Source organism: Emys orbicularis, chromosome 15 (genome assembly GCF_028017835.1).
Source record: "Emys orbicularis isolate rEmyOrb1 chromosome 15, rEmyOrb1.hap1, whole genome shotgun sequence".
Classification (NCBI taxonomy): domain Eukaryota; kingdom Metazoa; phylum Chordata; order Testudines; family Emydidae; genus Emys; species Emys orbicularis.
In genome coordinates, this window is record NC_088697.1 from 4,946,473 (window position 1) to 4,960,726 (window position 14,254).

Here is a 14,254-nt window from a genome sequence, read left to right on the forward strand (position 1 = left end):
AGGGAAACCTAGGAAAAGGGGCATCCGGGAAAAGGGGCAGCCAGGAAATGGCAGGGAGAGAAGAGCAGGTGATCCCCGAGGAGCGGGGAGAGAAGGGGGGAGGGGCTGAGATCCCCTTGGATTTACCGCTGTCCTCTCCCGTGGGGACCCCCCCATCCCCTCCAGTCGTGACCCCTTTCTCTCTAGATAGCAATGATCAACATCCATGGTGATCCCCCCCCCCCCCCATCAAATTCCTGAGAAGGTCTCTGTTCCTCTCCCCGATTGTGCCCCATTTCCCCTCCACTTCACCAATGTCCAGTTCAAATCTCAGGTTTTGGTTGTTTCCCCCCCATTTTTACCTGCAGTGAATTGTCCATGTTTAGGTGGGAAATTGTTCCCCTGAGTGATTTCTGAACTGGGAAGAGGGTTAATGGGCAGAGGCTGGGAGAGTCCTGAGACAGGGATACCTCTGGGCTGGGCTGGGGGGGGGGGGCACTCTCTGCTGGCAACAGGGCATGGAAAGGCCCAGGAAGGGAAGGGAGGAGCAAGCGTCCCCCATGGAGACGGCCCAGCCCCAGGTTTCCCAGTCCCAGCTACTTCCCCCTTCCCCCACCCTGCCCAGCCCAGCAGCCCCACCCCCACCCATAGCCTGCTAGTCACATTCCCAGATGCCACTGCCAGCCCCTTCCCACAGCCAGTGACCTCCCGGCTCCATCCTCACTCCTTTCCCCTGTGAAAGCAGCATCACCCAGGGCTCCCTGCTGACCATGTGAATATGCGACAAGAAGAATCCATCCCATTCTGTTGTTGATTGAATATCGCTGTATAATCCCCTCAAATTTCCCCTCCTTTCTCTTGAACTGTTGAATGGTGACATAAAATCTCCCCAGATGTTGGTGCTTCTCTCTTATATTGGCAAATATTTAGTTTGTGCCCCATTTTCTCCTCAGTTCTGAAATACTAATATCAAATTCTTGAAAATCTTCCCGCTTTTCTCTCCAGGTGTCTGACTGAGATCAAGGCTCTTATCAGACTGAGCGTGGTTCAAGCCTTGCCTGAGATCAGGTCCCCCAGTGTGCTGGGCACTGCACAAACCCTGACCGAGTTTGGGGCACTAGTTGTGCCAGGAACTGCACAGACCCCTACAGAGAGCAGGGACCTTGTTGTGCCGGGTGCTACAGTGACCCTGACTGAGCTCTGGGCCCCTGTTGTGCCAGGCCCTGCATCAACACTAAGTGAAATCAGGCTCCCATTGTGTCAGGCGCTGCAGAGATGGCAAAAAAATTAGGAACCTTTTTGTTCCTGGAGCTGCAGAGACCCCAACTGAGATCTGGGTCCTGTTCTGCCAGGTAAAACTGAGACCCCAACAGAGGTCAGACCCCACTGTTGTGACGGGTGCTGTGGAAACCCCAACTGAGATCTGTGGCCCTGTAGTGCTGGGCCATGCAGAGACCCCAACTGACAGCAGGCCCCCCCCCCCCATTGTGCCAGGTAAAACTGAGACCACGGCCCCTCTTGTGCCAGGCAGCGCACGACTGTAGCCCAGATTGCTGCCTCCATTGTGCTGTGTCCCCGTTGGGCCTGGCACTGCAGTGACCCCCGATGAAGATCACGCCCCAACATTGTACTGGGCATTGCACAGCCCCTGACAGAGATCCTGCCCCCACACTGGTTCCCTCACTGCTACTGGCAGAGAACCGCTAAGCCAGGGGTGTGTCAGGGCTCAAACCTCTGGCTGAGGCCTCAGGGCACTTTCTTTCTCTCTCAGGGTACCAAGTGAAACAGCAAAAGAGCCAACTGTCGGCAAACAGGGATAAATAAAGGAATGAAAGGAAAGAAAAGAAACATGGGCGGGTGGAAACGGTGGACAGGTCCCATCAGGATATGGACCCCTCTTACTTCTGGGGGCTGTGGGAGCGTCTCGGTCCCCTTCAGAGTTTACTGGGTCTCCAGCGCAAGTTTCAGCCTGCTCCCCCTTTGAGATCTGGGGATCTCCACACTCTCTCAGTGAAGGCCAGAGCCCTGAATGGTGCCAGCCCTCTCTTTGGGGTGGGAGATGCTCCACAGACTGTTCCCTTCCCAGGGTGGCCCCCCTCTGAGTAGAGTAGGTCTCGTCTGTTAACTCTGCTTCAGTCCTGTCATGGTTTGCAGGTGGGGAGGAGCTGGGACAGTCCAGACTAAAGCAGCATTTTAACCCCTTCTGTGCCAGCGTGAGATTTATATAGCCCTTCACAGGCACCCAGGCTCAGGTGCCTGTGAAGGGCTATATAAATGCCTGATGTGGTGGGGCGCCCCACGGGCAGCATTGCCTTTGAGGGTGCTGCTTTCTCCTCCTCCCACTCCCTCCCCTTCCCCTTTACTGTCACCACAATGCCTGGCACCTTCACTTCCTGAGGGGTGACCCCCAGAAGGTGTGTTTTGTTATCCGTTTCCCTACCCCCCCCAGGATCCGTTGTGCACCCTCTGTCACTCACCTATGTCTGAGGAGACAAGATGGGTCATGAGGTGCGGACGATGCTATGCTGGAGATCCATCATCACTGAAGGAGTGGCAGCCTTGACCCTCCTTGAAGGTTGCCGGGATGCTGACGTGCACTGGCGGAGAACTGGGGCTTGACTGAGTCCATGGACCATTTGGCCCACACTGTGTCACTGTAAAGCCTGCTCTGCATTGCTGCAAATTGCTGCTGGTGGCGTTGCGCCCGTAAGTCTCTGTAACGCTGTCTTCAGTGACTCGAGAGCATGAGCACCAGCCTCAGGCAGACTGGTAAGAAGCAGGGAACAAACCCCAAATTGGTTGTGAGGTCTATATGTAGATTTCACCAACCAAGTATCCAATGTAAACATTTCAGGCAATGTAACAGCACTAAAATGGAATCACAGACAGTCCCGTTGGTTCATCCCATATATCTCACCACACAGGTGAGCTCACCTTTGTGACAGATGGTCCCTTACACCAGGGATTCTCAACCTTTTTCTTTCTGAGGTCCCCCCAACATGCTATAAAAACTCCATGGCCCACGTGGGCCACAATAACTGGTTTTCTCCATATAAAAGCCAGGGCTGGCATTAGGGGGTAGCAAGCAGGGCAACTGCCTGGGGCCCCATGCCACAGGGGACCCCACAAAGCTACATTGCTTAGGCTTTGGCTTCAGCCCCAGGAGGTGGTGTTCGGGGCCTGGACTTCAGCCCCATGCGCTGGGACTTCAGTTTTCTGCCCTGGGCCTCAGCGAGTCTAATGCTGGCCTTGCTTGGCAGCCCCCCTGATAACTGCTCATGGGCCCCCTGGGGGCCCCAGACCCCTGGTTGAGAACCACTGCCTTACACCATGAATCACAGCAATGTTCAGGTTACTGCCAGTCCCAAAGAACCAGTCACTTCCTTAGGTGAATTGAATCTTCGATCTCCCAACAAAGACAACGCTTGTAGCCAGTCCTGTCATAACCTGTATTAAGATTTATTTAAAAGGAAACGAGAGTTGTTTACAAATTTAAAGCAGGTTAAAGCAGATGCAGACGAGTTATAGTCTTAAATTTCAAAAGGTAATAGAAGCTTCTATAATAAGCAAGCTCTACATATTCTTTACGACTAATGCATGCTAAGCAGCTGGGGATCTCTTGCTTATGCCTAGAAACTTTTTCCCCCAGAGTCCAAGCAGCATACAGATAATCAGTTCCTTCTGTATGGGGTTTTTTATCTCCTTCCTGCCATGTGCTCTTAGCTGGAAACTCAGCTAATGGGAGGTCAAGAATACAACAACAGTCTTTTGTCTTCTTTAATGTCCCATAATAGTCTATCTGGTGTTGATGGACCTTTCCTGCCAGGCAGGATGTAATGCGTTCTGTTGCCAATCAGCACTTCACACAGGTAAAGTCTCTCTCCTGTCCGGTAATTTACATAGCCACAGAGGCTCACAATGCAACTAGTCAGATATTAACCCAGGCAGCAACTCAATAAAGCACATTCTTATAATTCTAATACCTGTTTTAACAATACTAACACAGGTGAGTCAGACTGATTCCAGCTATGTGTTTGTCCCTGTTCAATTAAGACATGGGAGCTTCTGCAAGAGCTAACACTCATCTGCCAGTGTCACAGGCAGGATGGGCAGGGATGGTGTCTCTAGCCTCTGTTTGCCAGAAGCTGGGAATGGGTGACAGGGGATGGATCACTTGATGATTACCTGTTCTGTTGATTCTCTCTGAAGCACCTGGCATTGGCCACTGAGCTAGATGGACCATTGGTCTGCCGCAGTGGGCCGTTCTTATGTTCACAGTCTCTATCAGGAGTATCTACTCATTTGGACTCATTGTGGAGCCACAGAGAGACTGAGGCAAGGAGGCCCAGTCTCAGAGCCCTCAGGGTCATGCTTGCCAAAAGCTAAAACTAGGCCCATCCCATGAAAGGGGGCACTCCAAGGAGAGACTGTATAAAGGCTGGAGCATCAAACAACTTAGTTAACCTGAGACAGCTGCCTTGGGGACAATGACAGGGAGAATCCCCCAAAGTGACTGCTTTGATTCTGCTCTTCTCTGGCCTTTGGTTTATAGAATCACAGAACTGGAAGGGACCTTGAGAGGTCATCTAGTCCAGTCCCCTGCACTCAAGGGAGGACCAAGTATTACCTAGACCATCCCTGAGAAGTGTTTGTCCACCCTGCTCTTGAAAATCCCCAATGATGGCGATTCCACAGCCTCCCTAGACAATTTATTCCAGTGCTTAACCACTCTGACAGTTAGGAAGTTTTTCCTAATGTCCGACCTAAACCGCCCTTGCTGGAATTTAAGCTCATTACTTCTTGTCTTATCCTTAGAGGTTAAAAAGAAAATATTTTCTCCCTCCTCCTTCTAACAACCTTTTATGTACTTGAAAACTGATCATGTCCCCTCTCAGTCTTCTCTTCTCCAGACTAAACAAACACAATTTTTTCAATCTTCCCTCATAGGTCATATTTTCTAGACCTTTAATCATTGTTGTTGCTCTTCTCTGGACTTTCTCCAATTTGTCCACATCTTTCCTGAAATGTGGTGGCCAGAACTGGACACACTATTCCAGTTGAAGCCTAATCAGTGCAGAGTACAGCGGAAGAATTACTTCTCATGTCTTGCTTACAATACTCCTGCTAAGACATCCCAGAATGATACTTACTGTTGCAAAAAAAGTGTAACTCTGTTGACTCATATTTAGCTTGTGATCCACTATGACCCCCAGATCCCTTTCCGCAGTACTCTTTCCTAAGAAGTCATTTCCCATTTTGTATGTGTGCAACTGATTGTTCCTTCCTAAATGAAGTACTTTGGATTTGTCCTTATTGAATTTCATCCTATATACTTCAGACCATTTCTCCAGTTTGACCAGCTTATTTAGAATTTTAATCATATCCTCCAAAGCACTTGCAACTCCTCCCAGCTTGGTATCATACGCAAACTTGATAAGTGTAAGAGAGAGACTCTGGTACTGGGAGGGTTTCACCATGTCTAGAGGGTTACACCCTGGTGGGAGGAGGCTAGGCCTGTACTGGAATAAGGTCACTCTGGGCTTCACAGTTTGGCAGAACCTAGAATGTCCATTAGCAGGGAAAAATCTAGGGGGAATCGGCTTGTGGAATGAACAAAAGCCCCATCTGAATGCTCTCACAGTGCCCTTCTCTCCCTGGCAGGCTACAGAATAACGTCCACGTTTCACTCCAGATCATTCCATGCTCCCAGCAGGAAGGAAATGGCTGCAATGGAGCTGGCTCAGGTAAGGGATTATCAGGGAGCTGGTGGTGGGTTCTGCTTGGAGGGGGAGGAGCAGTAAAGGCATAGGAGGGTGGGAGCTGCTCGAGGTGGTGGGAGGCAGGAAATATCTAGGGTGGGGAAAGGGAGGGGACAGGATGTGACAAACCTGCTGAGACTTGTGTAATTTAGTGTGTGATGGGTTGTCACCCCCGGGGTGCAGTCTGGGGGGCTTCTGGGAACCGCTGTGCCCTCTAACCCTGAAGCTGGGCTGGCCCTTTTCACACTGTTTTTCTGGAGATTCAGCCACTCTCTCTAGGCCTTGTTATCACCCAACACGAGAGCAGGTGGTGCCATACACTCAACTAAGCTACCTGAGTGCTTTACCTAAGCCACTCAAGGACAGATAGATGATAACAGCCAATTTCCCAGAGATAAGTGATAGCAAATAGATCAAAGCAGATTACTTAGCAAATAACCAAAAACTCAAACTAAGCCTAACATACTAGATCAGACTTGGGAAAACTATGGCCCGCGGGCTACCTCCGGCCCGCAGGATCCTCCTGCCTGGCCCCTGAGCTCCTGGCCCGGGAGGCTAACCCCCGGACCCTTTCCTCCTGTTCCCCCTCCCCTGCAGCCTCACCTCACCCCGCTGCCAGCGCAATGCCCTGGGTGGCGGGCCTGCGAGCTCCTGGGGCAGTGCCGCGGGAGAGCCCAGCCTGACCCGGTGCTCTATGCTGCACGGTGTGTGGCTGTAGCACCACCAGCCACCGGTGCTCCAGGTAACGCGGTAAGGGGGCAGGGAGCAGGGGGGTTGGATAGAGGACCGGGGAGTTTGGGGTGGTGGTCAGGGGGCGGGGGTGTGGATAGGGGTCAGGGCAGTTATAGGGTAGTGAACAGGGAGGGTTGAATGGGGGTAAGGGTCCGGAGGGGCAGTCAGGAAGGAGGGGGATTGGCTGGTGTGGCGGGGCAGTCGGGGTGGGGGTTCTGGAGGCGGTCAGGGGACAGGGAGCAGGGGGGTGGATGGGGCAGGGGCCCCGGGGGGCCATCAGGGAACAGGGGGTGTTGGATGGGACAGGAGTCCCAGGGATGGGCTGTCAGGGGTGAGAAGGGGGGGCAGATAGGGAGTGGGGGCTGGGCCACGCCCCCCTCCCCTAACCGGTCCTCCATACAATTTCCAAAATCCAATGCACCCCTCAGGCCAAAAAGTTTGCCTGCCCCTGTACTAGATGGATAGAATTTGAATTAGCAATTTCTCACCCTGACTGATGATTGAAGCAGTCCACCAAGTTTCCATACACAAGCTGGAAATCCCTTTACCCTGGGACCAACACTTCCCCCAGTTCAGTCTTTGTTCCTCAGGTGCTTCCAGGAGTTGTCTTGTGTGGGGAATGAGGCCAAGAGATGACGTCACACCCGACCTTATGTAGCTTTTTCATATGGTGGGAACCCTTTGTTCCCAGTCCAGTTTGTGGAAAAATACAGGTAGCAAAATGGAGTTCAGTGTCATGTGGTCTGGTCACATGCCCTAGCATGCCCTGCTAAGTCATAGTAGCCATGACTCATCGGCTGGCTGAAACATTCACAGGAGGGCTAAGCTCTTCCACGGTCCATTGTCTTTGTTGATGAGCCATCAGCACTGTCTGGCTTCTTCATTGTTGTACCCGAAAGGCTAGTTGTGGGTGTTACCCAGAGTAAACACATTTGAAATACAGATACATAGTCAATATCCATAACTTCAGATACAAATATGATCCATGCACACAAATAGGATAATCTTATTCAATAAATCATAACTTTTCCAATGACACCGCACATGACGCATCTTGTACAAAATGCATCATAATTATGTCCTAATCCTATTATAATCAAACCACTATGCTGAATGTGGGGTGTAGTGTGAGATAGGGCCTAATTTCAAGGCACAGGAGTTGGGAACGGAACTTCCCCTCTTTGTGGAACAGGAAATAACCCTCCATCCAGGGCTGGGAAAACTTGCCAGACTCCCAGTGCTGGAGCCTGAATCTACAGACACTTCATTAGTTACCACCACCCCCAATCTTTGTGGCAACTGCGAACTTTATCAGTGATGATTTTATATTCTCTTCTAGGTCATTGATAAGAATGTGAAATAGCACAGGGCCAAGATCCAATCCTTGCGGGAACCCGCTAGAAATAAATCCACTTGACCATGGTTCCCCATTTACAATCCCATTTTTAAATCTATTTAATGTATGCTGTGTGAATTTTGAATCTTTCTAGTCAAAATATTGTGCTGAACCAAATCATATGCCTTACAGAAGTCTAGGTATATTACATCAGTACTATTAGCTGCAACCAAACTTTTGATCTCATCCAATAAGTATATCTAGTTAGTTTGATAGGATCTATTTTCTCTAAACCTTTGTTAATGGGCACTAATTATATTACCCTCCTTTAATTCTTTATTAATAAAATTGTGTATCGGGTGCTCCATTCTCTTGCCCAGTATCGATTTCAGACTAATACTCTTGTAATTAGCTGCGTCATCTCTTTTATACTTTTTAAATATTGGCACAGCATTAGCTTTATTCCAGTCTTGTGGAAATTCCCCAGTGTTCCAAGTCGTAATTAAAATCAACATTAATAGTCCACCACGCTCCTCCACCAGGTCTTTCAAAACTCTAGTTATCTGGAACCACTGATTTAAACATGTCTAACTTTAATAGCTGCTGTCCTCGTGAGTTATTGTTGGATTGGAAAGACTATTGGCATCAACATCTTATGATATGAGTTACATCATCTGTTTTTCTCCAAATACAGGAGAGAAATATTTATTGAACACTTTTACCTCTTCTGCATTATTTTTGATAATTCTGCCATTTCCATCTAGTAATTTACCACTACCGTTGTTAGGATTAATTTTGTACTTAATCTGCTTTTAAAAACTTCCTTCTTATTTTCATTGATTGAGCATGGATTTCTGACAGCTTCCCTTACCAACTTTCTACAATTCTGACCTTCTAACTTACATTCGTGACTATTGACTTCCCCTTTCTTCCATATATTTTATTTGGAGAGTGTAAGGATTCCTACCAGGGAGCTACCAGCAGGGTCCAGAGACAGCCCCATCTCCTATATCAAGCTCTGGCTAGTAGGTATGTGATAAATGTGATGAACCTGCCTCTGTCTGTAGGCTGGAAGACACAAAGGTTCTCTCTTTCTACCCTCTGATGCCTCCTGGCTGTTCTAGGCAAGGTGGGGTGGGACTCTGTTAATATGTGCCTCATGGAGCTTCCATTTACCTGGTGCTGCTGTTCCGTGAATAGTGGGGTTGTGAGTGGGGCAGCAGGTACTGAGTGTTGGACTCTTCCTCTTTCAGGAGTTGGTGACTTTCGAGGAGGTGGCTGTGTATTTCACCAAGGGAGAATGGGCTCTGCTGGACCCCACTCAGAGAGCCCTCTACAGGGATGTCATGCAGGAGAACTATGTGACGGTGGTCTTGCTGGGTAAGGAGTCCTGTCCCCTGGGTTATTAGAAGCTATGAGGTCTCTAAAGAACCTGAGTAGTAATAACTTTATACCTTTATTCATCATACAAGTTTTGCAGGTTTCCTTGCCCACCTTTTTTTGCCTTATCTCCCACCCACTTGTATAGAAACAATCAGAGAACCAGACTGATTAACAATGTAAAAGTGGTGGCCATAAAGAGAGAACAATACAGAAATGAGGGTTTCACAACCACAAGCATTGGTAAGTGATTTCTTGCCAGACAGGATGCTATCAAACTAAGTTTTCTTTAACCATCTTAAAATATGTTTCTTTATCTGGTGGTGATGGGCACTATCCAGACAGGATTGTTTTCGTAACAGCCAAATAGCACCTTATTTCAATGTGACTGCTTTGGGATGTGAGGATGTGACCCTACGCTTCCCAGCTTATGGCTGCCCCTGCTGCTTAGCCAAAGGCCTTAGCCTACGAACAAGGCCTCAGACTGTCACAGTAAGAGAAGGCCCATACAAATACAGACAGAGATTTTGATTCTTTGTTTTTATAGTTCTGTAAGTAGCTAAGTGATAAAAATACACCTAAGTTCTTAAAGTATAGGCTTTACAGGCAGGCCTGAATATCTATATTCTAAGACTGGGTTCTACCCCTTCCCCCATTTTGTGTCTGTCTTGTCTATTTAGATTGTAAATTCTTCAGGGCATGGCCCATCTACTATTTTCTGTTTGTACTTTGCCTAGCACAATGGGGACCCACTGTTAGTTGGTCCTTAGGCACTACGGTAATGCATGTGATTTATAATAATAATAACTCTCGTGCCACTTTGAGCCAAGGAAGATGGACTTGGAATGTTACTGCTTAAAAATGAGCTGGGGGTTAAAACCATGGAGTATTCTTTGTGACAAGTATCCCACAAATTCCACTGACCTCCCTTGTTTTCTTTGCCTGGAGTAGGGTTTCCAAATTCCAAACCTGATTTGATCTCACAGCTGGAACGAGGGGAAGAGCCGTGGGTCCTGGACCTCCAGGGCTCTGAGAAAGAAGTGCTTCCAAGAGCTGCCTTCACAGGTGAGGAATTGGTTAAACCAACTCAAAAACTGTTTGGGAATGCAGGAAACATTTGGGATGCCCTACAAAGACCCTGTGAGCTCTCCAAGTTCAGGATTGTTCCCTGCAGATGTGGAATCATTATGGCAGATGTCACTTATGGCTTCCCTCCTATTCTGACTGACAACTGGCAGCAGGTCTCTCCCCGATCTCGCTTACCCCTGAGTGTTCTGGTGAGATGCAGACCAAAACTGATCCCTTCCTCTCTCCTCTGGGGAAGGGTTTGGGGAAAATCAGCTCCTGATGGGTTTGATCTCTCCCACACATATTTTGGTTTGTTCATCCCTTTTTCCATTCCTCTCTCTGAGATTTTCTTTCTTTCTGGTGCAGGGAGTGACCTATGTCTGGATTCTATCTGTCTCCCATCAGGTGATGGGATGGTGAGTCAGAATGAGGAGGAGAAACCCCATCAGGAAGATGCTGAGCAAGTAGAACCACATGGGACGTTATCAGGAAGATCCAAAGGGAATGTTTCCGGGAGTTGTGCACTCCAAGAAAAAGCAAAAGCCTGTGAGACTCAGGAGAGGCCGGAGGAAAACTTCAGTAGCCACTCAGACCTTATAACACGTGACAGAATCCACTTGGAAGAGACACACTACACATGCCATGAGTGTGGGAAAAGCTTCAATCAGAGCTCTGTCCTTATCACACATCAGACAATCCACACGGGTGAGAAACCTTATGAATGCTCTGAGTGTGGGAAATGCTTCATTGATAGTTTAGCCCTCATCTCACATCAGCGAATCCATACAGGAGAAGCGCCCTACACATGCTCTGAGTGTGGGAAAAGCTTCATTCTTCATTCAGGCCTCATCTTACATCAGAGAATCCACACAGAAGAGAAGCCCTACACATGCTCTGAGTGTGGGAAAAGCTTCAATTGGAGCTCACACCTTATCACACATCGTAGAATCCACACAGGAGAGACGCCCTACACATGCTCTGAGTGTGGGAAAAGCTTCAGTCAGAGTTCAAACCTTATTAAACATCAGAGAATCCACACGGGGGAGACGCCCTACACATGCTGTGAGTGTGGGAAAAGCTTCAATCAGAGCTCTGCCCTGAGCACACATAGGAGAATCCACACAGGAGAGACACCCTACACATGCTCTGAGTGTGGGAAAAGCTTCAGTCAGAGGTCATACCTGATCAGACATCAGAGAATCCACACAGGGGAGAAGCCCTACACATGCTCTGAGTGTGGGAAAAACTTCAATCGGAGCTCACACCTTATCACACATCATAGAATCCACACAGGAGAGACACCCTACACATGCTCTGAGTGTGGGAAAAGCTTCAGTCAGAGTTCAAACCTTATTAAACATCAGAGAATCCACACAGGGGAGACACCCTACACATGCTCTGAGTGTGGGAAAAGCTTCAATCAGAGCTCTGCCCTGAGCACACATAGGAGAATCCACACAGGAGAGATGCCCTACACATGCTCTGAGTGTGGGAAAAGCTTCAATCAGAGCTCTGCCCTGAGCACACATAGGAGAATCCACACAGGAGAGACACCCTACACATGCTCTGAGTGTGGGGAAAGCTTCAGTTTGAGATCAGACCTTATCAGACATCAGAGAATCCACACAGGTGAGACACCCTACATGTGCTCTGAGTGCGGGAAAAGCTTCAGTTGGAGGTCAAACCTTATCAGACATCAGAGAATCCACACAGGGGAGAAGCCCTACACATGCTCTGAGTGCGGGAAAAGCTTCAATCTGAGCTCACACCTTATCACACATTGTAGAATCCACACAGGAGAGATGCCCTACACATGCTCAGAGTGTGGGAAAAGCTTCAGTCAGAGTTCAAACCTTATCACACATCAGAGAATCCACACAGGGGAGACACCCTACACATGCTCTGAGTGTGGGAAAAGCTTCAATCACAGCTCTACCCTTATCACACATCGTAGAATCCACACAGGTGAGACACCCTACATGTGCTCTGAGTGTGGGAAAAGCTTCAATCAGAGCTCTGCCCTGAGCACACATAGAAGAATCCACACAGGAGAGACGCCCTACACATGCTCTGAGTGTGGGAAAAGCTTCAGTTGGAGCTCAGACCTTATCAGACATCAGAGAATCCACACAGGTGAGACACCCTACATGTGCTCTGAGTGTGGGAAAAGCTTCAATCAGAGCTCTGCCCTGAGCACACATAGAAGAATCCACACAGGAGAGACGCCCTACACATGCTCTGAGTGTGGGAAAAGCTTCAGTTGGAGCTCACAGCTTATCAGACATCAGAGAATCCACAAAGGGGAGACGCCCTACACATGCTCTGAGTGTGCAAAAAGCTTCAATCACAGCTCAAACCTTATTAGACATCAGAAAATCCACATGAGAGAGAACTGTAATAAATCCTTTGACTAGGGCTGGGCAAAATTTAAAAAAAAATCAGATTTGCTAATTCCCACATAGCGACCTTTGCACCATCTTCACCATGGTCTCTCAGCTCCCCTAGATGAGTTGCCTGCTTCTGCCTTTTGCAGCTCCCCGTTCTTTGGGGTCAATCCTGTGATTTTTTTCTATTAACTCTTTTCCTTTTGAGTCGTAGGAGTGTGTGTCCCTCCAGCCAGGAATGTTCATCAGCTCCAGGTGGGAGAGAGAGGTTTAATACCAACAAGCTACACTGAGGCTACATCTACACTACAGGGGGGGGGGGTCGATTTAAGATACGCAAATTCAGCTACGCGAATAGCGTAGCTGAATTCGACGTATCAGATCCGACTTACCCTGTTGTGAGGACGGTGGCAAAATCGACTGCCGCGGCTCCCAGTCGACGGCGCTTACTCCCACCTCCGCTGGTGGAGTAAGCGCGTCGATTCGGGGATCGATTGTCGCGTCCTGACGAGACGCGATAAGTCGATCCCCAAGAGATCGATTTCTACCCGCCGATTCAGGCGGGTAGTGTAGACCAGGCCTGAGGCAAAAAACTACCTGTGCCTTACATCTGCTAGGACTGTACATGGTGTTGGCTGCTCAAGTTAGTGATCTTAGTGTAAAAAGACAATTATAGTTGTAGAGCAGATGCAGCCCAGGTGCAGGGTTTGGCCTTAGCTTTCCCCTTGACCTGACCTAAACTCCGTGACTTTTCCTAGTCTAAACAAACCCTGAGCATCACGGTTATACTGTTCCCCCATTTCAAAGCAACTGTTAGTCATCGAGTTCCCCCTTCGGAAACAAATTGTTCATTCCCAGTTACTCTGATGTTGCTTCAAGTTGTGTTGGAATGCAGATATTTTTACTACTATTTTCCTCACTTAAAATATATTTAACTATAACAAAGAGCAGGAACAGAGCAGGGATAGGAAAAATTGTCATTTCACCCTCTGTAACAACAGAAGAAGTAAGGGTAAGTCAGAGGGATTCCCTTATTCCCCATCACCATCCCAATCCCCTGTTGTTCAGTTGGTTAGGTCAATATTTTTTCTAAAGGGCTGGCAAGAGGATTCCCTAGTAAAAGACTTGTAACTCAGCAAAATACCCATTCATTGGTCTCCCAAAGCAGTTGTGGCCCAGGCCCTGCAGGAGGTCACTCCTGAAGATAGCTCCTTCCTAATCAGCTGCATGTTGCCTATTATTTGGGAAATGCAATCCCCATCTCGGTAGAGATGGGAAAAATGGAAGTGACATTTCTCTTCAGCTCACTCCTGGGAGGTGCTGCAAATGTGTAGAAAATGAAATCCGTGTTGAATGTGATATAGCTGCAGAAAGATACCTATTTTTATTAGATACCTGACATTTGGCGTCTTACAGGGATTCTAAGCCGCATCTGAATTTTGTCCCAAATTTAAATCTGTGCCACTAGATTAAAAAATAAAAGGGCATAGTTGGGGGAGTTATACCTCACTATCACTACTGATATGTTGTGTGGTTGGTGAAGAATTGTATGCCAGAGAAGTGTAAAATTACTCCAAGTAATGTCAAAGATTTGACAAGAACTCAGGTAGAAATTG

General features: G+C 48.3%; 1 protein-coding gene across 1 annotated transcript; it reads left to right on the forward strand.

Moving 5' to 3' along the window:
• The first annotated feature begins 2,723 nt into the window (after positions 1–2,723).
• LOC135889452 (zinc finger protein 436-like) lies at positions 2,724–12,668 on the forward strand. Its single transcript, XM_065417323.1, has 8 exons — positions 2,724–2,748; positions 5,641–5,723; positions 6,336–6,488; positions 9,060–9,186; positions 10,138–10,251; positions 10,660–11,613; positions 11,950–12,219; positions 12,556–12,668. Exons 1-8 carry the CDS (start codon positions 2,724–2,726, stop codon positions 12,666–12,668), a joined length of 1,839 nt encoding a protein of 612 aa, XP_065273395.1.
• Positions 12,669–14,254: the final 1,586 nt, after the last annotated feature.